This window comes from Mastacembelus armatus, chromosome 11 (assembly GCF_900324485.2).
Source record: "Mastacembelus armatus chromosome 11, fMasArm1.2, whole genome shotgun sequence".
Taxonomy (NCBI): Eukaryota; Metazoa; Chordata; class Actinopteri; order Synbranchiformes; family Mastacembelidae; genus Mastacembelus; species Mastacembelus armatus.
In genome coordinates, this window is record NC_046643.1 from 9,421,728 (window position 1) to 9,444,449 (window position 22,722).

The following is a 22,722-nucleotide window of genomic DNA, read 5'->3' on the forward strand; positions in this document are numbered from 1 at the left end:
CTACAGCACAGTCAACATGGTCTGGACTCCACAGTCCACAAAGCTCTGGAAATGGAGTGTTAGATTACACACTCAACTCGCTGAGAACAACAGACAGAAATTCTTTAAAAGACATGAGTAGCTGTCATACAACAGCTCTTAAAACCATGTAAGTGCCACAAATTGCTCACATCAACTTTGTGCAATGGAGAAATATATGAAATCACTGTAGAATGTTATTGGTCATTCCTCAAGATATCTACACTGCCCAGACAACACCATCTAGTGGCAATCACAGATACTGCAGCTTGCGGACAATTTACCTTCACTGGCTGTCCAAAAACTCATTTTAACAGGAAACACAGACATTAATAAATGAATAAAACCTTATTCATTTATATAGTATTCACTATAATCAAACAGAATTTGATATTCCCCAAGGTGCATAAAGTGTTTTCAACTCATTTGCCTCTCACAGGACAAGTGATTTCAGCTGCTCTGAAAGCTAAACATACTCATGTCTAGTCCTCTTCCCACTAAATGCAGAATCACCTGATTTATAGCCCGTGTCGTCTGGTCGGCCATCCAATGAGGTGGAGTGTACTGCATGTTGGGAAGAGGGGCCAGTAGTCAAACAGAGGGAAACAGACAAACCCAGACTCGCTGCTACAGGACAGACTGGGGGTGCTTACAGGCTGATTCCATCATCTTATATGCAGGAGCATGTGTGTAGTGCCTCGAGGACCCTGTATGGGATGCTGGTGACTAATTGGTGTGTGGATGTGTATGCATGTACCTGGTAGGCATAGGCGTTCTGTGCGTAATTCACCGGCATCTGTGGGATCACGACTCCACCATAGTTGGAATAGGCGTATGGCTGCAAAGTGTCAGTGATAACTCATTAAATCACAGTACAGGGAGGTTTATGGTGCAAGCAGCACTACATTAACAGTCCTGAATCAGACCCAAAGGCTCCAGAAAAAAAAAAGTGTTCATTTTAGTCTTTGCAGGTACTGTGCTGTAACCGTTACTGTTTTTAACAGTTTATATTAGCTAAGAAATTCAACAACTAGGATATTTTTAGCAGAGATATTAATTATGCCTTCACCAACTTTATTTTTTTTTATTCCTCTCTGGTAAACCGAAAAGTGCACTGACAGATTGTTGTCCGCCTTACACCTCTATGCTTGACTGTGAAAATGAGCCAACTTTATTTTATTTCACAGAGAGTAACAGAGAAAAAATGCACATCTAACAACACTATTAATGCCATGCCCAGTGTGTTTAATAAGCTACTGAGATTAGAGTCAAGATAGGTTGTCTAAATGGCGTGCATGTTACCTGAGTGTATGGGCTGCCTCCACTGAGGACAGGCGAAGGTTGTGCTATATTTCCTCCCATGGGTGAACAGCATGCACAGTAAAAGTACTGTGTGGGACTTATCCAAGGAGCTGGACCAATGAGACGGGACGGCATGGACCCTGGATGAAGAACAAAACATTAGATGACAGCATGATGTGCATATTTAGTGGCAACATCTTCTATCTGCACTGGTAATCAACCAAAGTACTACTGATGTGTATCAGCATACGTACGAGAGTTCCTTTCTTTCATGATGGCTGGGCCCAGCTTGAGTTTTCGGCCCTTAAAACTGATCTGTTGCTATAGAAAAATTTCAACAGAGGAAATATTAGTTTTAGTTGGAAATGAAAAATAACAGAACACAACAAAGAGACACCCACTCACCTCAATGATCGACTGAATGTTGACATCTTCATTGAAGTACACAAACCCATATCTAGGGACATAGAAAATAACTCACAATACAAAATACACTGATTCCATGCCAATATTCAATGTAAAATATGGAAAAAAGATATATGTGCTCAAATCAAGCTTTGAAATAAACCAATAAACACTCAGAAAATGATACATGCATATAAACAATCACACAGCTTACATGGCCACTCTTGCAGGTAGGTTACCGAAACATACTCTTTAGGAAGTAATGACTCAAAAAATAAATAAATAAAATAAAATAAACTCTTCTGTGCATCTCTAAACAGCAAAACTCACCCTTTGCAGATCCCGCCACGGTATGTGATAATTTTGACTTCTTTAACAGCACCATATCTTGCAAAGAAGTCCCGCATTTCATTTTCATCCACCTGAAGATTCAAATGAGTCTTATGTGAAAAAAGTGGTTTCAGTTCCGATAAATTAACATCCTCTATTATGTATTGTAGAAGAAAAGCAAAACAGTACACTTGTCCAGTGTGCACAGTTCAAGTACACCAAAATTAAAGTTTTAATCTGTTTTCACCAAGGAGCCTTGATCTATGTAACTATATATCCTGATACAAAGTTGATGCCCCACAAAATTATGAAACTGCAAATGTCATTTTGTTGCCAATGTTTCCCTCTGTTTAACTCTCTCTAAAATTCAACTAGTATCTGTAATCTGCTGGGGTTGAATGCTAACACAATGAAAGGTTTTATGGCACTGACGATATAATTACAGCAGAATAAAACTTTCAAATGAATGCATTTTACTCATTGAATGTGTGGGCAGAAAGTATGAAGCAAACTAGAATGTTAGATACAGAAACACACTTGACAGTCATTCAACTCTGGTGGGTTTAGTTAAAAAAAAAAGCTTAAGACAGAAGCCCAACCTAAATGCACTACTAAATAACAACCTCAAACTGCATAACAGCTTGGACCATAGATCAAAACTCGATCGCAGCTTGTATTCCAAGCTGGATAGTGGGTAATACCAGCACTCAACCTTCTGTTATTTGTGGAAACAGTGTAATTGCCCAAGCTTTAGACACTGACAAACAATCTGTCTGAAAGAACATTTTACTATCTAATATGTGACTGATCTCTCTTTTGCACAGTGCACATCTTGATGCAGCCAGGAAGAGCTCAGCAATGACGTACAAAATTATAATGTGTGCGTTTAGAACAGTAGCAGATCTCTGATCATCAAATTTGTTTTCATATATCAATGTGGACAGATGCATCTGGAATGATAAATTCAGTTTTTTTAAACTTATTTTTGATTTTTTTTTGCCACATGCAAACAACAAAATCGTTCCTCATCAAGGTATAAAGGTGAGGAAAATGGTTCAGAGCTTACCTTCATGTCAATTCCACCAACAAAGAGGGCGTTAGGAGTGAGTTTGCCCTCAGGCAGAATGTATCCATTGGACAACTTGAGGGAGGGTGAAGTCTGGTTGCTGGTCCTGGGCTTGTGGACATCCTTACAAAAAACATCGTTTGAATTTTTTAGTTCCACAAAACCAAAATACTTGCATCTGCAATTTCGTGCTTTTTCTTACAGACAACACTTTTGGTAATATTCACGGCCTAGTACAATTCTTCAAAAGCTCTAGAGGCTAGATGACCTGAACTTAATTAGCTAGCTGTGACGTTAGCTACTTTACTTTTCTGTGAATAATGTGATACCATTGCACGCATTTAATCTGTCAGCTAATTTTGAACTCGGTCTTGACCACTTCAATGAATTTTAACAAGGTGACTTCGAGAAAATGTCAGCGACAAAAAGTGAGCGATGCACTGAGTTTATCGTCAAGGTTAGCTAGCTAGTTGTCACCGATGTTCAACACAGCTCAACTGTTAGCTACCAGCAGCTAAGTTAACGCTAGTGCGCCTTTTTCGGTACTTCAATAGATGCTAACTATCCACCTAGTGTTAGCACAAAACTTAGCTAGCTTATCGAGTGACAAGTCAATAAGTCAGTCTTTTGAACTAAATAAAACCACTACAAGGTTAGAATTCGAACAGTACATTGTTGTTGACATAAATCTGTATCTAAAACTTACCATATCTAAAATATTTACAACTAATAATTTAGCCAGACACAGGTAAGGGGACACGCTACAGCGCTCGCTCCACCTAACAGCCTCCTCTGCTAAGCCGAGACCACGCCCAGTTCACATGACTAATCTAACAGCCTATCAAATGTTACATACATAAAGTTAATACTCTTTAGCGTTTATGACGCAAGTTGAATTAAAGCTGTGCATTTATTTTTCCAAAACACTTCATTTTTTGTTGATTTGAACACTGACATTTCTAAATTGTTTTATATGAAGTTATACTTGGTAGTGTTAAAACTTAGTCGTGGTTACAGTGTAAAAGTTTTTGATTTAGTTTCAAATTTGTTTTCAAAAAGTAGCTACATAGGTTTTAGCTAAAATGTAGTTTGATAGGATTTTTCGTTAGTTTTCCTCTAGTTTGGTCAAACTTGTGACACTTCACTATATTTCCTCTGTATTTTCAATATATAAGCATTTCAAGCCCACTATTGTTGCCATCTTTGTTGTGTACGGTTACCATGGTTACAGGTGATGTAACACAGAAGTCGTCTTGTAGTTGATAATGATGCCTACAAGTAAACAAGGACAAACTGTTAAAACTACCTATAGGTGCTTTAATGGAGCAATTTTAAATGCAACAAACCTAATAGTGTCACACAGTCGTGGTGGTATTTGTGCTTATGTAAACGCAGTGAAGAGCCCGGTCCAACCTGTATGCGGAAACAAGCACACACGGCGCCGCCCGCCACATTCAGCTCCTCCGTTAGTAACAAGGTGGTTCGTGTTGCCATGGAGATAGTGTTTCAGTTAGCAGCAACGTTAAGGTTTTTTTCTCATTCAATACGTTGAAAAGGTAAAAATAGTCTCAGAGTTTTGTTAGTTTTACTACAGGTAAATGATTAATGCTGCCAGATATTGTAGCTGCCGGGTAACATTAATTTTACATGAAACTTTTTAAACGGGTGTCACTGAGCAATGAATGAAATCCTACCGGCATAACACTAGAGAGATAACTAGAAGGTGACATCATCGTAACGATAACTGATGACAACGGCACAACTGTGTTTCTAAGTCTTTGTTGTCACTGTTATAAAATTAGAAGTGTCTCTATTTTTGTTCATGCCGTCATGTTATTTGCACGTCTTCTCTCCTTTCACTGGCAGAAAATCTGAAAAAGATGGAGCGACTTAAGCAGGTACGTTAAACTAGTTTATGTCTGTCTCCTCATCTTAGGGTTCTGCTGTATTTCATGGTAGTTACAAGTAACGCTACTCATTTAGCTAGTTAGATATTTAAAATACTGAGTAGCCTACTGACATGATAATAGACCATTTAGTATAAGCGATAAGATCTACAGATTTGATCTGTAAAGATGACCTTATAAAACTCATTTTAATACACTAACGTTAGTTATCGTTATAGGCTATAGCAGGTTTGTGGTCTAATTCTGCAATTACCTCTGCCCTATCCATTTGTATTGGCAAATGCATCTTGAAGGAACAGTTAAATGCATGTGTACCTGTGATAATCATATTTAAAGTACTGTAATAACATTAAACTTTCTAAGGGTTTTTTTATGTAATGTGGAACTAAAAGTCTGCTTAAGATGTGTTTACTTATTTTGCTAATTTTGTCTGAGCTACAGATGGAGGATGACTCCATGTATAATATGAGTCAGCACACAGGAGAACCTGTTCCCCCTCCTTTACCCAGGACTTTTAATGTGGAACCCTCAGAATTGTATCAAGTAAGAATATTGATCATTGTACCACGCATGAACTAGTACTTTAGAAAAGCCAGTTTTGGTTAAATGTTTGGCAACTTAAACACATTAACTTTAGTACCACCATCCACCATGTTAACATTAAGTCTGTTATTTCACTTCAGATAGTCCTGAGGCACAGCCATCGCCCACCTATCCTTCAGACCAATTCATGGACTTTAGCTGTGCCTTTTAAAGAGCAGCATCACCACCGTACACCTAGTGAGTCTATTGCAAATAACTACAGCCTGGAGGCCCAGGACCTGAAGATTATGAAACTCCATCAGAGATGGCACCGTGTCCATCAGTCCTTGGCAAAACAAGCAACATCTTGTATCCTTTCAAGTTCTTTCTATATCAGAGGGGACACCTATCTGAAACTACAACTTTTTTTCTTTATCTGATAGTAATTTATGTAAAGCCCTAATTCTGCTCTAGAAATGTCTCAAAAGGAATATTTGATCTTAATTAGGCTTTTAGCAGCTTTTCTACCTGGAAAAAGACAAGCAGTTGCACTAAGGAAAAGGTAATTGTATCCTTAAAGCCACTGGTTCCACCAGTAGCTTATCTTTTATTTCCCTTTTTCTTGAAGCACTTCATTTGATTTGTTCATTTTTTCACAGGGATACATCCTCATTTGCTTCATTCTCACCTCGGCCAAACCTTAGCTCAAAAAACATTTGCATGCCCAGCAGCCGGCCTTTGAGTCCTAAAGAACAGCTGGACATCATTCACAGCCAAGAGGCAAAGATGATTGAGCAGGGAGAACCTAGTGAGAGAGACCTGGAAGCAAGTATTGATGAATTCAGTAATGAACATGTCAGTTACTGATGTGAATCTTTTGACTCTCTTTTTTCTGACGCATTGCTGATCTTAACTTTACTCAGGCATATATGTACTACGTCACAACTGGTGTCCCCACCTCTGTGCTGGCCCCACAGCCACAAGAGCAGATGATTAACATTATGCACCTTCTGCCTCCTGAGACTAAAAATGCTAGTAGAAACCTCCAGATTATGAGGGCTAACCTGGAAGAAGAGGTTAAAAGAGATTATTACTTCAGTCTGAAGAGGAGCATAGGTATAATATATGGTGTCAGAAATGTTTCATTGGCATTATTGCTCTACGTACACATTCTAAGCATACACAGGACCACTTTTAACAATGATTTTCTGGAAGTTTTGTCTAACCATTTCCCTCACCAGTGGACTACATTCTAATGGATCCCTCTGAGCGCCAGAGACTGTCCATATCCACCATCTCCAAGCCCTTTCCGTGGAGGGTGGTCCGTGCACCAGTGCCCTGGGCATCTAGTTTCAGGGAGGCTCATGTGTGGCAAAGCCAACATCTGTTTACTGTCAGTCACATCATGTTGCTTCTGCAGGATGTCTGGCTAAATAGGTAAGACAACAGTGTAAAGTTATAATACTATGAACTTAATATGAGGAAAGTTAGACAGTGTGTGAATAATAACTCATTATCTTTTAATTTGTTTCAGCTTCTCATCCTTGAGATTTGTCAAACTTAAGGATCTTTTCTCTGCTAACCTTCCGTTCCTAGCATCTGAGTTTGAAGAGTGTGTCCAGAGACAGTGCCAAACCACCAGAGAAGAACTGATCCAAAAGTGAGAAATGCCAGTTTGTGCCAGGGTATCAGTGATGATGTCCAGATTTAATCATCATTGTGGGTCCTCTCTTTGGCTTGTAGGTCTGCAGTATGTGCACAGCCAAGAGAGCTAATCCTGTTGTAGGTGCAGGCTCATATTTCCACTTTGTCAGACCCATGTCAGTCTGCCTTTCAGAGGATTGTTTCACAGAATACCTCACCATAGTGTTGCATTGTGTCCTTTCTTACATGCCTATTTCATAACCTGTTAAACCATGTAGCAGCCCTGTAGGACATCTGGTTGTATGACTGAAACATGAGCCATCTTAATTTGTACAGACTGACTGCTCTTTGTTTATTTTCATGTTTGTAATTTGTACCCACTTGGATACCATTATTCTGCAGTGTCATGGTATCCCGTGTCAGGTTAACTCGGTGCAGAGGATATTATGTGTGTCAGTGGGGTTGTGTAAATGCCAGTAAGTAGCAGGGAATAACTAAAGGATAATATAAATGCAGGAACTAGTACAATTTGAGCATTTATTGAGTAGATATTTAGCAGGATTGAAAACAGAGAAATGTGCAGGGAGTGCTTAAAGTATTAATGAGCATGCTCTTGGAAGTGGATAATGATTCAACAAAAGAGAAGAATTGTTACCATTGGTGTAATGTGACATAAAACAATTTCAGGCCAGTCACAGATTTAGATTGATTTTCTATTTAAAATAACTTAGTGTGATTTTAAAACTGGTTTTCACCTTTGATTTTATGTTAGCATGTACATAAAAAATATTATTTCTGCTGCAAAAAGACCACACAAGTCATAAAATTTCCATTCATTTAAAGTGAAGAATCAAAAGAGGACAAGTTATATATCGTAGTCCATAAAGGAGGTTGAAATAGTCACATATAGTAATTTTTCTGTTTAAATGTTTGTGTTTTGACTTTAAAATATATTTTTTACAACTTTGAGGAAGGTTTTTAAATAAATATCCATATATTTCCAGATATTGTCATGTTTATATAATTTACAGCCCTATTAATAGATATATTTTGTTTATATTATCTTAGCTTTTCTTTATGCTTTGATATTGAACACAAAAAATATCAGCATCCTTTTCTTTCAGGTGGCTACCTCACTGTGCATCACTGTTTGACATCTTCAAGGACTTTTGGTTGCCCCTCATACCAAAGAGTGAGCAAGTTGCTCCTGTTGGCGTGCAGTTCTTCAACTGTGCGGCTGCTCTCATGTCACTGCACCTTCGAAGCCTGGTCACAGAATCATTACAGGACCTGCTACATTTCTTTACTATACATGAGGTTTGGACACACTTTTTTTGTTTAGCTTTTTCTTACTACGTTATAATGGTCTTGGGAATTATGCAAGGGGGACACCTGAACACTGTTGTGTTTCAAAATTCAGACTTACATCATTTCTGATTTGAATGTAATGCGTCATCGTCACCTACCTTGTGTTCTGTCTTCAGGAAGGCAATGATTTCGGTGAGGTCTTTGATGAGATGAAGTATGTTCAGTCTCAGGTGCTGCTGGTTAAGCTACAAGTGAACGAGCCTAACATTGAATTTAGTCCCAGCTTGCAAGAATGCTGGGAGGTCATTCATAGAGCCTTCATGGAAATCATCAAGAGTGCTGAGAAGCTCCCAAGGGTACATTATTTTGTCAGGGCCGCAAACCTGACTGTATTTCTATTTTATATTACACTGTGCTGTCTGTGGTTTCTAATTTTATATGGCACACATGCTTATATTATGTGATTTGTGCTTGTTTGGCCAGGTGGAATGTAATCTCTTTACTGATATCAACAACTTGTACCTACGCACCGTCAGTCCAGACGAATCATTGGTTACAAATTTAATCAGCCAAGCCAAGCAGGTCTTCCACAAGAACACTGTGGGACCTGAAAAGTAATGAGACATCAACCACATTTATGTGTCTTTCAACTGATGTAACAGTAAGTATAAAGCCATTGCTAATACTACATCTCATCCTTTAGGTATTTGAAAGTATATAACAAATACAGCAATTTACTGGACGATACAGCAAAGGAGGAGGTGTCAGCATACCTCAAAGAGAAGCACTCTTTAGAGGATTTTACCAAGGTAATTAAAGCTTTCCATCTACAATCTACACTAAAGATTTTGTCTGGCATTTATTGTCTGCTTGCTTTACCAAAGTCCTCTCTTTCTCTCTCAATCTTCAGAAAATTGAGGGCATGAATCACTTGCAGAAGGAGATTGCCTCAATGCATGTTACAGTGCCCCTATCCATGTTTTGTCTGTATGCTGGCGAGCTGAATAAAGACTTGTGTGACCGGGCTACAAGTCTAAAAGACAAAATCATTACCTTTGAAGTGGATGAGAACCGTGAGCTTAACAAGAGGTAAGAGAAAATCTGTGATTTTGCATAGTGTGCACAATATTATGTTGACACAAATTTGAAGAGAGACGATGTCAACCATCCAGGATCTGTCAGAAGTATGAGGAGATTACAAAGATTGTCAGAGGGACCCCAGAAACCACAGAAGAGTTGGTGTCTCTCAACCAGTACATCAAAACAACCAGTGAGGTGACTGTTCACAAGCTGATAGATGAGGTTGATGAGGCCACATACCGCCTCAGCTTTCTTCTGGACTATGCTACTCTATCATGTATGTTATTTCTCTCATTGTTATTTAGAATAACAACCCAAATAATTAACACTATACAGAAGATGCTACTGTAGATTTAACATGAAAAATATATTTTTATAATATGTATTTTATTATAGTCCCATAAAGTTTTTTCTCAAGACCTAAGCTACTTTCATGTAATTATATGTATCACTAATGAAAGAAAACTATTCCTAATATGTTAGCTGTTTTTTTCTGTGTTTTCTTTTCTTCCTTCAGCTGATGACCTGAGGCTGAACTCCTGTGTTTTCCAGTGGCCCAAACAGATCCTGATTGAGCTTTATGACAGCAAGACTCGCCTGGCCTTAATCAGAAAACAGGCTGAGGACTATCTGCAGAAAAGGTTACTGAATAAACACACTGTGAATCACAGCTGTTGTCTCACACAACAGGTGTCTGTCCCTTCTCTGCTTCACCTACCACCATTCAGTCTTTCACATTAGAGCTGTTTGCTTCAAGATGGAGAAGTGCAATAATCCAAATTTCTCTTCCAAAACTTATGGGTAATGTCGTATATGTTATGTCCATTTCTTTTACAATCTGTTTCTCACATTCCTCTTTTAGTGTGCTGAAAATTACCAGCATGTTTGGGAGTGTCAGCACACCAACCAAATTGTTACAACTCTAAAGGCCGATCTATGGTCCTCCGTCGAATCTACACCGTAGGTACGGCGTAACAACAACGACTGCTATATGTTCATTTGACTCTCACAGGATATTTGACTTTGACAAGAAGCTGCAGGATCTGGACAAAAAGATACAGGCCTTTAAGATGAAGGAAGTAATGAACATGGAGGAAATTAAGAACAATGTGCAAATTCTCTCCCAAATAACTGCCAACCTGGATGCTACACTCACTGAACTAGAGGTAGAGATGCTACACGCTACAGTGCTAGACTAAAATGCATGTTTTGGATACCACAAATACATACATATTTAAACGTTTCATTTGAATGTAAGTATAGAAAGATTTGATTCTCAGAGAAAAAAAAATCTTGAAAGTCATCTTTCAGATGGATAATGTTTTCATTGCTGTCATTTCTATAGAATATCAACAAGGAACAGACTTTGCTGGAGAGGGAGCAGAGCCAGGTCCCGATGCTGCAAACTCTTATAGCTGACAAACAGCCATATGAACAGCTCTGGACCACAGCACTAAACTTTCAAAGCATGTCAGAAATCTGGATGAATGGTAGATAACACATATTAGGGAGACTACACCCATTTCTATTTTGTTACAGGGAGGAAAGTTGTTCTTACATTAGTGTACTATCATTATAATTTACTTTGTAGGTCCTTTCCGGCAACTGAATGCTGAAAAAATCTCAGATGAGCTGGACACAATGTGGAGGACAATGCATAAATTGACCAAGTCATTGTCTAATCTTCCTGGGCCTTGCTGTGTGGCCAGTAGTTTCAGTAGCAAGATAAACCAGTTCAAGCAGCACCTACCCATCCTGACAACTATCTGCAATCCCGGCATGAAAGACCGCCACTGGCAGATGGTTGGCTGAATTAATTTTTACATTTTTTTTTTTTGCTTCTGACACTCAGAAATTAAGTGTCAGGTTCAAATGTCCTGCATGTCTCATCATGGCATTTTTGTCTGCTTACAGATTAGCAGCATTGTGGGCTTTGAAGTCAAACCAGATGAAGACAGCTCACTGCTTAACATGCTGGATCTGGGACTATCCAAGTTCTCTAATAAGTAAGACACCTCATTTACATTACACCATGTTAGGATGCATGTTGACAGTGCTATGAATGTACTTTATTTAGAGGAAAACCATAGTTTGTTATATAAACATATATTTAAAAAGTGACCAGAATTTCATGTTAATCACACAAATGCCTAGTTATGAAAATATGCGCCATAAACAGAAGGTGATGGGTTTATTTTAACTGCACTCTAGATTGGAAGAGATTGGAGCATCAGCCAGTAAGGAATACTCACTGGAAAAATCAATGGAGAAGATGAAAAATGAATGGGCCAATCTCTGCTTTTCTTTCACTCCGTACAAAGATCGGGTAAATGCACATATACAGTCACACACTGTACTTTCACAATAAACATGGTGTGAGTTGAAATATTGAAAGATTGTCATTGTAACCTCATTATGCTGGCTATGTTGGTGTCATTGTTTTTAGCTCAAACCGCACATTAATTTTCATACATTAATGTGTAGTAAATACACTTAATATTTTATCGTAGGGTACCAGTATTGTATCAGCTGTGGATGACATCCAAGTGCTTCTGGATGATCACATTATTAAGACACAGACCATACGAGGCTCACCTTTCATTAAGCCTATTGAGACTGAATGTAAGGTAAGATATAGTATCACAAAACATGCTTGGTTTAGTTAAGCAGGTGACACTTGACACTTTCATTTCAGCTTGTTATTTTAAAAATATATGTCAAACAGTAAAACGTCAACCAACCACAAATTATAGCTTACATTGTTTTGAAAAGGTTTGAATATCTACAGTATGTGTTTCTTCCAGCCTAAGTCTTTGTGTTTGTGTTTGTAATAACATTTGGCCTGATCAGGCAAAATGCAAGGCCAATTTCATGCCAGAAGAATTAACCAAATTACATGATCTGCATAAACACAACCTCAGCTGTGCCATTCCACCCAAAAGTGGCTAATTGAAGCCATAAAATTACCTTTAAAAAGTCTTTCAGAGCATTAAGTGCTAATTGAATTACTGCATGGTAATTTTCTCAATCCAAATTCTTTATAGGCTTGCTTTTATGCTTATATGCTTGCTTTTTGTTTTTTTTTAACACTTCACTTTTTGAGAACTTAATTGTATCATTTCATATGTTCTCTATATTAAATTTTGTGCCTGTAAGATACAAAGACAACGATGGTTGTTGTATTAATGTTACTCTGATTCCTGCTTTTGTCCTTAGCAATGGGAGGACAAGCTGCTGAGTATGCAGGACATCATTGACTCTATGTTAAAGTGTCAGGCTACTTGGCTGTACCTGGAACCCATCTTCAGCTCTGAGGACATCATTGCCCAGATGCCTGAGGAAGGGCGCAAGTTTGCCATTGTGGACAGCTACTGGAAGAATATTATGGCTGAGGCGGTAAGATCCTCATGAGACACCGCTTTCTGTTTTAACTTGCTTACCGGAATTTAATTTGCTTTGCTTTGACTTCTGTGTTATTACACTGGCTCAGGTGAAGGATACACGTGTGCTTGTGGCTACTGGGCAGCCTAACATGTTGGAACGGCTACAGGAGTCTAATGCATTCTTAGATGACATCCAAAAAGGCCTCAATACCTACCTGGAAAAGAAGAGGCTCTATTTCCCAAGGTTTTACTACTAGTAGCAGCACTAATAATACTAGTAATAGTTTTTAACTCTTTTTTAACTCTTTAACTCTTTTGTAAGCCAAATTGCTACATGAAGGATCTTTACACAATACAGTATCATTGATGTGATCTGCAGTCAAAGTAATACTGTGTCAGTCAATGTGATAAATTGTAAAATTTCACATATATAAAGCTTAAGGATCTTGTCAAGTCTCAGTTTCACCCTGTCCTTTTCATCTACATCATATTCCAAGATTCTTCTTTCTGTCAAACGACGAGCTGCTGGAGATTCTATCACAGACCAAAGACCCCCTGTGTGTGCAGCCCCACCTGAAGAAGTGTTTTGAGGGCATCGCCAAACTGGAGTTCACCAAGGACATAGAGATCATTGGCATGATAAGCTCTGAGAAGGAGACTGTTCCCTTCACAGAAAAGATTTACCCAGCCCAGGCCAAGGTAGAGAAAAGGGAGTGTCAATTCAAATGGATGCATGCACCCTATATCTTATACTCTTACTGGATGTAAAATGGTGGACAAACTCTATGTGGTGGATTGTTGATTTTTAGGGTATGGTGGAGAAGTGGCTGCTACAGGTGGAGAATCTAATGCTAAGGAGTGTTCGACATGTCATCCATGAAGGAGTGATTCAGTATGCAGAGGTATGTGAGGATATAACTTTGAGTCTGTGGTGAGTTTAAGGTTGAATGACAGTGGCTGTAGGCAATGTATGACTGGGATGGTTTCATTTTTTTTAAACTTGTAGGGTGATTAAATGTGATGCCAGAATAATAGTGTCAATTGCATATTATTGTTTATTTTGGTTTAGATTTAGTGTTTTCTGTGAGGTTTAAGTAATGTAAAAAGCTCATCTGTACTGTTTAATGTTCTAATTTCTTTCCTGCAGGTTCCAAGGAAGAAGTGGGTGTTGCAGTGGCCAGGCCAAGTTGTCATTTGTGCTTCCTCCATTTTCTGGACAAGTGAAGTGTCTGAAGCCATCCAGACCGGCTCCCTCCCTGTCAGTCTTCAGATCCACCCCTACATCTTCTGCTACCTTCCATAAACTGTAGAGAAACCACTTCTAAAATTACCAAAATCTGCAGTTATTACATTCTACTCTAATACTGTGTGTGTACTGACTTTCTATTCCAAAGGCCTATGTGGAGAAGTGTAATACCCAGATTGCTGACATTGTGGAGCTTGTGCGTGGAAAGCTCTCAGGGGGGGCAAGGATGACTCTTGGTGCCCTTACTGTAATTGATGTTCATGGTAATATCCCAATATCAAATACTCTGTGAGTCTATATGCAAGATTTAAAAGTATTCCCCTGATTAAATCCAGCTCTCTTCCTCTTCTAGCTCGAGATGTTGTGGCAAAACTGGCAGAGGATAGAATCTCCTCGCTGAATGACTTTGCATGGATTTCTCAGCTGCGTTACTTCTGGGAGGACGGAGAGGTGATGCTGCGCATGATCACCACCTGCTTGATGTATGGCTATGAATATCTGGGCAACTCCCCACGTTTGGTCATCACACCTCTTACTGACCGCTGCTACAGGTGAGTTACAATTCACCTGTGGAAGCATAGCTGAGCAATCCAGTTTCTTTATGGCATGCAGCAGTAGGTTGTCACAGAATTTCAAACTTTTTTTTTTTAACGTGTAAGGTATGAAGCTAACGCAAACTGTTATTCTGCCTAATGACTTTATGTCACAACAGGACCTTGATGGGGGCTTTGAAGTTAAACTTGGGGGGAGCTCCAGAAGGTCCTGCAGGTACTGGCAAGACTGAGACCACAAAAGATCTGGCCAAAGCTTTGGCTAAGCAGGTAACAGAAAAAACCCAGAGCTACTGTATTATCAAGACACAAGGATGAATTTTCTTTCCATTTTTTTTTTTTTTTTTTTTTTAAATATTCCATTACGGTCTGTCATTTTTTCCCCAGTGTGTGGTTTTCAACTGCTCTGATGGTCTGGATTACAAAGCCATGAGTAAGTTCTTCAAAGGACTGGCTCAGTCGGGAGCTTGGGCTTGTTTTGATGAGTTCAATCGTATTGAGGTAAGCACTGCTGGGAAAACTTGAAACAAATGACCCAAACTAAACCATTAGACCTGAGGAAGATATTGACTATAACTTATATAAATAATCCTTATGTTAATGATGGTGACTGACAATGTTGAATATTAATATTCTGTGTCTCACTCTCATTGGATTTTTCTGTTTTAAGCCAATCTAAAAGTGTTTGGTTTACTACAGGCCATTGCAATATAGAGTAATTTTATTATTTGGTTAGTCATCTTGTGTTTATGTGTGTCACAGGTAGAGGTGCTTTCTGTGGTAGCTCAGCAGATCCTCTGTATACAACAGGCCATTGCCAAGAATATGAAGACCTTCATGTTTGAGGGGACAGAGCTGTTACTCAACCCAACCTGCTCTGTCTTCATCACTATGAACCCTGGTTATGCTGGCAGGGCTGAGCTCCCTGACAACTTAAAGGTGATGTAGCTCTGAAGTATATCCATAAACATCACTGAATACCCTAAATAAAATATATGTTGAATTTGGATGCATACCTTAAAATTTTCGGCTTTCAGACTCTCTTTCGTACAGTGGCTATGATGGTGCCAGACTATTGCCTCATCGGAGAGATCTCACTATACTCCATGGGTTTCATTGAATCCCGCAGGTATGTGTGAATAATTTGCTGAACAGTATGTTTTTTGTGAGTTTTATGATATATTGTAGTAAACTGCTTCTAATTTTGCTGAAGTCTGGCCCAGAAGATTGTGGCCACATACCGTTTGTGTTCCGAGCAACTGTCCTCCCAGCACCACTATGACTACGGTATGCGAGCTGTGAAGTCTGTGCTGACTGCAGCAGGAAATCTGAAGCTGAAGTACCCTGAGGAGAATGAGAGTGTGCTGTTGCTTAGGGCGCTGATGGATGTCAACATGGCCAAGTTTCTTGCACAGGATGTGCCTCTGTTTCAGGTGAAACAATTTGTACAAGATATACGACAGTCAATCTACTACTTCACTAGTTAATTTCTCCTGCTGCTTTCCATAGGGGATTATCTCTGATCTGTTCCCTGGAGTGGTGCTTCCAAAACCAGACTATGAGCTCCTCCTCAAAGCTCTCAATGACAACATTGCTAGGCTCAACCTCCAGCCTGTTCCATGGTTCATTGGTAAAATTATCCAGGTTTGTAATGCTTAAGACCACAAAACTCTTTGACTTATTTTACTTCAATCCCATGAATGTAGATTTAGATTTGAATTTGATTTAATTGTGTGTAGGTCTATGAGATGATGTTGGTACGCCATGGTTTTATGATAGTAGGAGACCCACTTGGAGGAAAAACTTCAGCTTATAAAGTTCTTGCTGCTGCCCTAGGAGACCTTTACAAAGGTAGGTTATTCAGTTTATTTACCATTTACCTGGTCAGTAATGACAGATAAAGACTTTTATGTAACAAATACAGGCAATTTCATTTCAGTTTCAGTTTTTTTCTCATGGTATTTTGGATAACTTTTCATGCTCTAACTCTACTACCCTAGCCAAGCTGATGGAGGAGTTTGCCGTGAACTACTGCATCATCAACCCCAAGGCCATCACTATGGGACAGCTGTATGGATGCTTCGATGCAATTAGTCATGAGTGGTCTGATGGTGTCCTGGCCACCTCCTTCAGGGATCAGGCTATCTCCACCTCAGAAAATCGTCAGTGGATCATCTTTGATGGACCCATTGATGCAGTCTGGATTGAGAACATGAATACTGTTCTGGATGACAACAAGAAGGTACTGGCCATTTTGATGGGTTGGTAGTTTAGTCAAATTATCATATTTGATTTTAATGGTACCTAAAATATGTACCTTATTAATTAGAACAATCAAAAAAGAAGTCTCTACTTTGTCTCTTCTATTCTCTGCAAGCTTTGCCTGATGAGTGGTGAGATCATCCAGATGAGTCCCAAGATGAGTCTGATTTTTGAACCTGCTGACCTGGAGCAAGCCTCCCCAGCTACTGTCAGTAGGTAAGCAGAAGAGAAAGGAAGCTACATCAGCAAATGTGGAATATAAAACCAAAGCCTACATCTTTAATGTTTTTAAAACGTTGCAGCATTGTGGGTTTTGTATGTAATGCTCTGTCTGAAGGTGTGGTATGATCTACATGGAACCTCAGCAGCTGGGTTGGACTCCACTCAAAGATTCTTACATGAATACACTGCCTGAAAGCCTGAGCGCTGAACACAGAGAGCTGGTGAGATTACAGGCATACATGCTTTGATTGGCTCAGGGATGGACTTTAAGGTTTTTGTTACGTTCATGTCCTTTGTGATGTGATAGGATGTGACCTATATCTGCTTTTTTGTCTTCCATCCTACAGATTATGGATCTGTTTGACTGGTTAGTTCAGCCGTGCCTGGACTTTTTAGCCAGGGAGTGTCGCTTTGTGGTGCAGACATCACCCATCCACTTGGCCTATAGTTTAATGAAGCTGTACACCTGCCTGATGGGTTAGTAAGAATGACATCATTGATAATCAATCATACTTCTTTTTGTCAGTGCAGATATGTTACCATTCTTGTCTATACCCAGATGAAATTTCTGCATCAGGGACTGATAGCACACAGACCATGTCCAGCCAGCAGATAACCATGTGCCTGCAGGGTCTCTTCCTTTTTGCGGTTGTATGGACTCTGGGCGGGACCATAACTGGAGACAGCCGTAAGAAGTTTGATGTCTTCTATCGCAACCTGATCATGGGCATGGACAATGACCACCCTCGACCTAACAGTATTAAACTCAAAAAGAACAACATCTTCCCTGAGAGAGGTCACAGAATTTCAAATCTAAATGGATACAGTTATTATACTGATTAAAAATCTGTATATTGCATTGAACAATGCATGAAATTCACTTACTGTTTTGCAGGCACTGTTTATGACTACTACTTCCAGAAGGATGGACAAGGACAGTGGAATGTCTGGACTGATTCAATCACAAATGAAGAAAACATGATCCCAGCTGGAGCCAGTGTAAGTATGCTTTGATTACAGAGGTTACTGCTGCTAAAGAGGCCACTTTGTGTCATTGTGTTTCCTGAAACACCGTTTTCCTTACCAGGTGTCAGACCTCATCATCCCCACTATGGACACGGCACGTCAACTTTTTTTCCTGCGCACCTACCTGGCACATGAAATACCCATGCTGTTTGTGGGGCCCACTGGCACTGGAAAATCTGTCATCAACAAAAGCTTTTTGGTAAAGCTGCCAAAGGAGCAGTACACACCAAACTGTATCAACTTCTCAGCCCGCACCTCAGCAAATCAGACTCAAGATATCATCATGGCCAAGCTGGACAGAAGAAGAAAGGGCGTGTTTGGACCACCTGTGGGAAAGAAGTGTGTCATCTATGTTGGTAAAGATAACTGCACATACTTAATAGTACTAGTGAATAAGGATATTGCGTGTTAAGGAATATTTAAAAGTTATTCATTGATCATTTGTATTATTCCTTCTCCATAGATGACCTGAACATGCCAGCCAAAGAAATTTATGGTGCCCAGCCACCTATTGAGCTGTTAAGGCAGTGGATTGACCACCGCCACTGGTATGACAAGAAGGACACCTCCAGACTGAACATAGTAGATGTCCTCTTTATGTCTGCAATGGGGCCTCCTGGTGGTGGGAAAAATGACATTACAGGTATGCTGAAATAGTTAACTTGTCTTTCAGTAATATTTTTTTTTTTATGAAAGCAGCACCTGTAAGGTTTACTTTTAATAACAATGTATTTGACATGCTAGGTCGCTTCACTCGTCACTTGAATGTCATCTCAATTGATTGCTTTGATGATGAAACACTGACCAAGATATTCGGTTCCATTACTGACTGGCATTTCAGCAAAGGGTTTGATGCCCCTTTCTACAGGTAACTTGTCAAATGTATCTTTGAATGGTGATATAAAATGTCTTTGTAACAAAAGCATGATTTGTCTAATGTTGTAGGCTAGGCAAGATCATGGTCCAGGCAACCTTGGCTGTCTATAAGGACACCATGAACACCTTCCTCCCCACGCCATCTAAATCCCATTACATATTCAACCTGAGAGACTTTGCTCGAGTGATACGGGGTGTAGTGCTGGTTCCCCACACTCATATGCAGGTAAGGAGAGAAATAACAGCAAAACGTTTTTTAAAAAGATGGTATGATTTTCTAACATTTCTTTCTCATTTATGTCAGGATGAAGACAAACTAATCCGCCTGTGGATTCATGAGGTCTACCGTGTTTTTTATGACCGACTCATTGACAACGAGGACAAGGAGATGTTCTTTAGCATCATTAAAGAAAGAACCTCAAAATTCTTTAAACAGAATGTAGAAAAGGTATGTATGACCATTTCAGCAAGGTAATGCAACTTTTCTGCTCTGTCATTTTGAACAGTGCATATCTTATAATAATAATAATAATTAATTATTAATTGTTATTATTTGTAATTAATTATTATTATAAGTGGTAATTGATATTTAATTGTAATTGTTGATAGTAATTGATCCCTTAGTAGTAATTGATATATTATTGACATGTTATTTATGCTATTTATGTTATATGTTATTGATTTGAGTACCTTTATCCGTTAATTATATTTCATATTTTATTTTATATTTTATAGTGGAATCTCTGTTAAAGTTATTTTAAGAGCTACAAGACAATCTGAATTTCTCCAATGGGGGATGAATAAAGTATCTATCTATCTTGTGAATTTTGAACAAATTTGAATGAAATGTTGTGGCTAAAGAGCCCTGTGAACAAAGATCTGTTCAGAAGATTCTGATAGAAATCAGTTTCTACTTTCAGATAAATTATGTCCTTCAGCCACTACTTCAGCAATGGAATAGGAAAGCAATGCAGTGGATTTTTGCCTGGAATGTTAAACCCAAAACATGAACAATAAGCAATAAAACAGAGAAGTTGCTGCCTTATATACTGTGGCATGGCCTAGATTTAAGACTCTGTTTAATTCTAAATCGCTCCTGTTTTTGTCTAGCTCCTGAGCCATCTCAGCCCAGATGGCAAGGTAGAGGATGAGAGTATCCGTAGTTTGTTTTTCGGTGATTATGCCAAACCTGATTCTGACACTAAGACCTACGATGAAATCACAGACTTGCAAGCCTTGCAAGGAGTGATGGAGTTGTACCTGGATGAGTACAACAACTGCAGCAAGGCACCAATGTCTCTTGTAATGTTCAAGTTTGCCATAGAGCACATTTCCCGCATCTGTCGTGTGCTGAAACAAGACAATGGCCACCTTCTCCTTGTTGGCATTGGTGGTTCAGGGCGTCAAAGCAGCACGAAACTGGGCACATTCATCAGTGATTACGTCCTGTTCCAGATTGAGCTGACCAAAAGCTATAGCAAGTCAGACTGGCGGGATGACCTGAAGCGTGTGATGCTTAAAACAGGCATCGAGGGCAAGAATTTAGCGTTTTTGTTCACTGACAGCCAAATAAAGGATGAGGCTATGCTGGAAGACATCAACATGCTACTTAACACTGGTGATGTGCCGAACATCTTTGCTGCTGATGAACGTGCTGACATCATTGAGAAAGTTCAGGGAATCGCCCGGATGGAAGGCAAAAAGATTGATGCTACTCCACTTTCAATGTACAACTTCTTTATTGACCGTGTAAAGGCAAACCTCCACATTGTGCTGGGTAGGCACATTTATATGTTCAGAATCTTTTTGTAATTAAAGTTTAACTAAATAGCTGTAACTGGGAATCATTTTATTCAACAGCCATGAGTCCTATCGGTGATGCATTTAGGAACCGTCTTAGGATGTTCCCCTCTCTTATCAACTGCTGCACTATTGACTGGTTTCATGCATGGCCAAATGATGCTCTGGAGATGGTGGCACACAAGTTTTTAGAGGATGTGGAAATGGATGGTGAAATCAGACTGAAGTAAGGACATAAAAAGGAAGCAGAAAAGTGGTACTTGTTTCAGCTGTGTGGACTTGATTTGTATCCAACAGTGTAATTTGCCCACCTTGTTTTTCTGTCTCAGGGTGGTGGAGATGTGCAAGACCTTCCAGACAGGTGCAAGGGATTTGTCTGAGAAGTACGTCTCCAGATTAAGGAGACACAACTATGTCACACCCACCTCCTACCTTGAACTTATTCTTACCTTCAAGACACTGCTCAATCTGAAGAGGAATGAAGTTGATACTGCAAGGAACCGCTATATAGTTGGTCTCCAGAAACTGGAGTTTGCTGCATCTCAGGTAATGTACCCTTCTCACTCTGACCAAAGGAAAAAGAGAGTGTTATTATAAAAATCCATACTGTCTGCAGGTCTCAGTGATGCAGCAGGAGCTGACAGCTTTGCAGCCAGAGCTCATCCAGACCTCAGCTGAGACAGATAAGATGATGGTCAAGATAGAGGGGGAAACAGTGGAGGTGGATGCTAAGAAAGAACTGGTATCTGCTGACGAGAAAGTTGCTAATGAAGCAGCAGCTGCAGCCCAAGCCATTAAGGTATGTTATGTATTTCAGGAGCAATGATATAGTTTGCCACTCAGAAATTTTTGGTATTTTTTTCTGGAGACATTTGCATATTTTCATTGGTTATGTTTCAGGATGAGTGTGAGGGAGACCTGGCAGAAGCAATGCCTGCACTGGAGGCTGCCCTGTCAGCCCTGGATACCTTAAAACCTGCAGACATTACAGTAGTTAAGTCTATGCAGAATCCACCTGGTCCAATCAAACTAATCATGGAGTCCATCTGTGTCATGAAAGGCATTAAACCTGAGAGAAAACCTGATCCTAGTGGCTCTGGTGAGATCTTCTAAGTTTTAGAAAAATAATCTTCACAATGCATAATCCTCAGTGAGGTTTGTAAAATGAATTGCATTGAGTGTTTGTGTTACAGGTAAGATGATTGAGGACTTCTGGGGTCCCTCTAAGAAGCTCCTTGGTGATCTCAGGTTTTTAGAAAGCCTCAAAGCCTATGATAAAGACAACATTCCTGCCTCATCCATCAAGAAAATCAGAGAAAAGTTTATCGACAACCCTGATTTCCAGCCCTCAGTCATTAAAAATGTCTCCTCAGCTTGTGAGGGTCTCTGTAAATGGGTGCGAGCAATGGAAGTCTATGAGAGAGTAGCCAAAGTGGTAGCCCCAAAGAAGGAAAGGTTGAAGCAGGCTGAGGCTGAGCTGGCTGTACAGATGAACATGTTAGGTGTGAAAAGAGCTGAGTTGAAAAAAGTGGAGGACCGACTACAGAACCTGAATGATGACTTGGCAGCCATGATTAACAAAAAGAAAGAGTTGGAGGACAATATTGAATTGTGTTCTCAGAAGCTGATCAGGGCAGAGAAGCTGATCGGAGGACTTGGTGGAGAGAAGGACCGGTGGACAGAGGCTGCGAGGCAACTAGAAATTAGGTACATTACAATATTGCACTTTACAGTGTATAATAATCTTCACCATTAGTCATGATATGTGGTGTGT

At 39.5% G+C, this 22,722-nt stretch overlaps 2 protein-coding genes across 2 annotated transcripts in view; one reads left to right on the forward strand and one right to left on the reverse strand.

The window, feature by feature from the left end:
* Positions 1-4,615, reverse strand: dazl (deleted in azoospermia-like). The gene is made up of 9 exons (XM_026300230.1): positions 4,535-4,615; positions 3,122-3,244; positions 2,056-2,147; positions 1,726-1,777; positions 1,575-1,641; positions 1,321-1,460; positions 776-856; positions 532-582; positions 1-45 (listed from the first exon to the last, which is right to left on the reverse strand). Exons 1-9 carry the CDS (start codon positions 4,613-4,615, stop codon positions 1-3), a joined length of 732 nt encoding a protein of 243 aa, XP_026156015.1.
* Positions 4,608-22,722, forward strand: part of dnah3 (dynein axonemal heavy chain 3) — a 24,621-nt gene continuing 6,506 nt past the window's right edge. The window contains exons 1-52 of the mRNA XM_026300236.1: positions 4,608-4,677; positions 4,988-5,019; positions 5,470-5,571; positions 5,712-5,878; positions 6,210-6,375; positions 6,474-6,666; positions 6,792-6,987; positions 7,085-7,210; positions 8,319-8,511; positions 8,679-8,858; positions 8,986-9,116; positions 9,206-9,311; positions 9,413-9,591; positions 9,675-9,859; positions 10,100-10,223; positions 10,595-10,748; positions 10,928-11,072; positions 11,174-11,385; positions 11,497-11,588; positions 11,794-11,908; positions 12,093-12,209; positions 12,799-12,978; positions 13,073-13,209; positions 13,463-13,664; positions 13,775-13,867; positions 14,113-14,223; positions 14,360-14,474; positions 14,564-14,762; positions 14,924-15,032; positions 15,150-15,263; positions 15,525-15,701; positions 15,800-15,891; positions 15,976-16,195; positions 16,272-16,406; positions 16,502-16,613; positions 16,763-17,004; positions 17,140-17,240; positions 17,362-17,467; positions 17,594-17,723; positions 17,806-18,042; positions 18,142-18,245; positions 18,334-18,628; positions 18,736-18,915; positions 19,017-19,140; positions 19,218-19,374; positions 19,453-19,596; positions 20,259-20,925; positions 21,009-21,174; positions 21,278-21,494; positions 21,565-21,747; positions 21,849-22,047; positions 22,142-22,655. Of these exons, the coding sequence (XP_026156021.1) occupies positions 5,002-5,019; positions 5,470-5,571; positions 5,712-5,878; positions 6,210-6,375; positions 6,474-6,666; positions 6,792-6,987; positions 7,085-7,210; positions 8,319-8,511; positions 8,679-8,858; positions 8,986-9,116; positions 9,206-9,311; positions 9,413-9,591; positions 9,675-9,859; positions 10,100-10,223; positions 10,595-10,748; positions 10,928-11,072; positions 11,174-11,385; positions 11,497-11,588; positions 11,794-11,908; positions 12,093-12,209; positions 12,799-12,978; positions 13,073-13,209; positions 13,463-13,664; positions 13,775-13,867; positions 14,113-14,223; positions 14,360-14,474; positions 14,564-14,762; positions 14,924-15,032; positions 15,150-15,263; positions 15,525-15,701; positions 15,800-15,891; positions 15,976-16,195; positions 16,272-16,406; positions 16,502-16,613; positions 16,763-17,004; positions 17,140-17,240; positions 17,362-17,467; positions 17,594-17,723; positions 17,806-18,042; positions 18,142-18,245; positions 18,334-18,628; positions 18,736-18,915; positions 19,017-19,140; positions 19,218-19,374; positions 19,453-19,596; positions 20,259-20,925; positions 21,009-21,174; positions 21,278-21,494; positions 21,565-21,747; positions 21,849-22,047; positions 22,142-22,655 (8,663 nt within the window). The 5' untranslated portion in view covers positions 4,608-4,677; positions 4,988-5,001. The remainder of the gene's footprint in view (positions 4,678-4,987; positions 5,020-5,469; positions 5,572-5,711; positions 5,879-6,209; positions 6,376-6,473; positions 6,667-6,791; positions 6,988-7,084; positions 7,211-8,318; positions 8,512-8,678; positions 8,859-8,985; positions 9,117-9,205; positions 9,312-9,412; positions 9,592-9,674; positions 9,860-10,099; positions 10,224-10,594; positions 10,749-10,927; positions 11,073-11,173; positions 11,386-11,496; positions 11,589-11,793; positions 11,909-12,092; positions 12,210-12,798; positions 12,979-13,072; positions 13,210-13,462; positions 13,665-13,774; positions 13,868-14,112; positions 14,224-14,359; positions 14,475-14,563; positions 14,763-14,923; positions 15,033-15,149; positions 15,264-15,524; positions 15,702-15,799; positions 15,892-15,975; positions 16,196-16,271; positions 16,407-16,501; positions 16,614-16,762; positions 17,005-17,139; positions 17,241-17,361; positions 17,468-17,593; positions 17,724-17,805; positions 18,043-18,141; positions 18,246-18,333; positions 18,629-18,735; positions 18,916-19,016; positions 19,141-19,217; positions 19,375-19,452; positions 19,597-20,258; positions 20,926-21,008; positions 21,175-21,277; positions 21,495-21,564; positions 21,748-21,848; positions 22,048-22,141; positions 22,656-22,722) is intronic.

What these genes read in the sequence shown, in the direction of transcription:
- dazl (XM_026300230.1), bottom strand. Translation starts at nt 4,615, where the DNA reads ATGGCAACACGAACCACCTTGTTACTAACGGAGGAGCTGAATGTGGCG. An exon ending in GAGGCAGCCCATACACTCAG is followed by an intron (nt 857 to 1,320) that starts GTAACATGCACG and finishes GACACTTTGCAG; the next exon opens with CCATACGCCTATTCCAACTA. An exon ending in AGAACGCCTATGCCTACCAG is followed by an intron (nt 583 to 775) that starts GTACATGCATAC and finishes CCCAACATGCAG; the next exon opens with TACACTCCACCTCATTGGAT.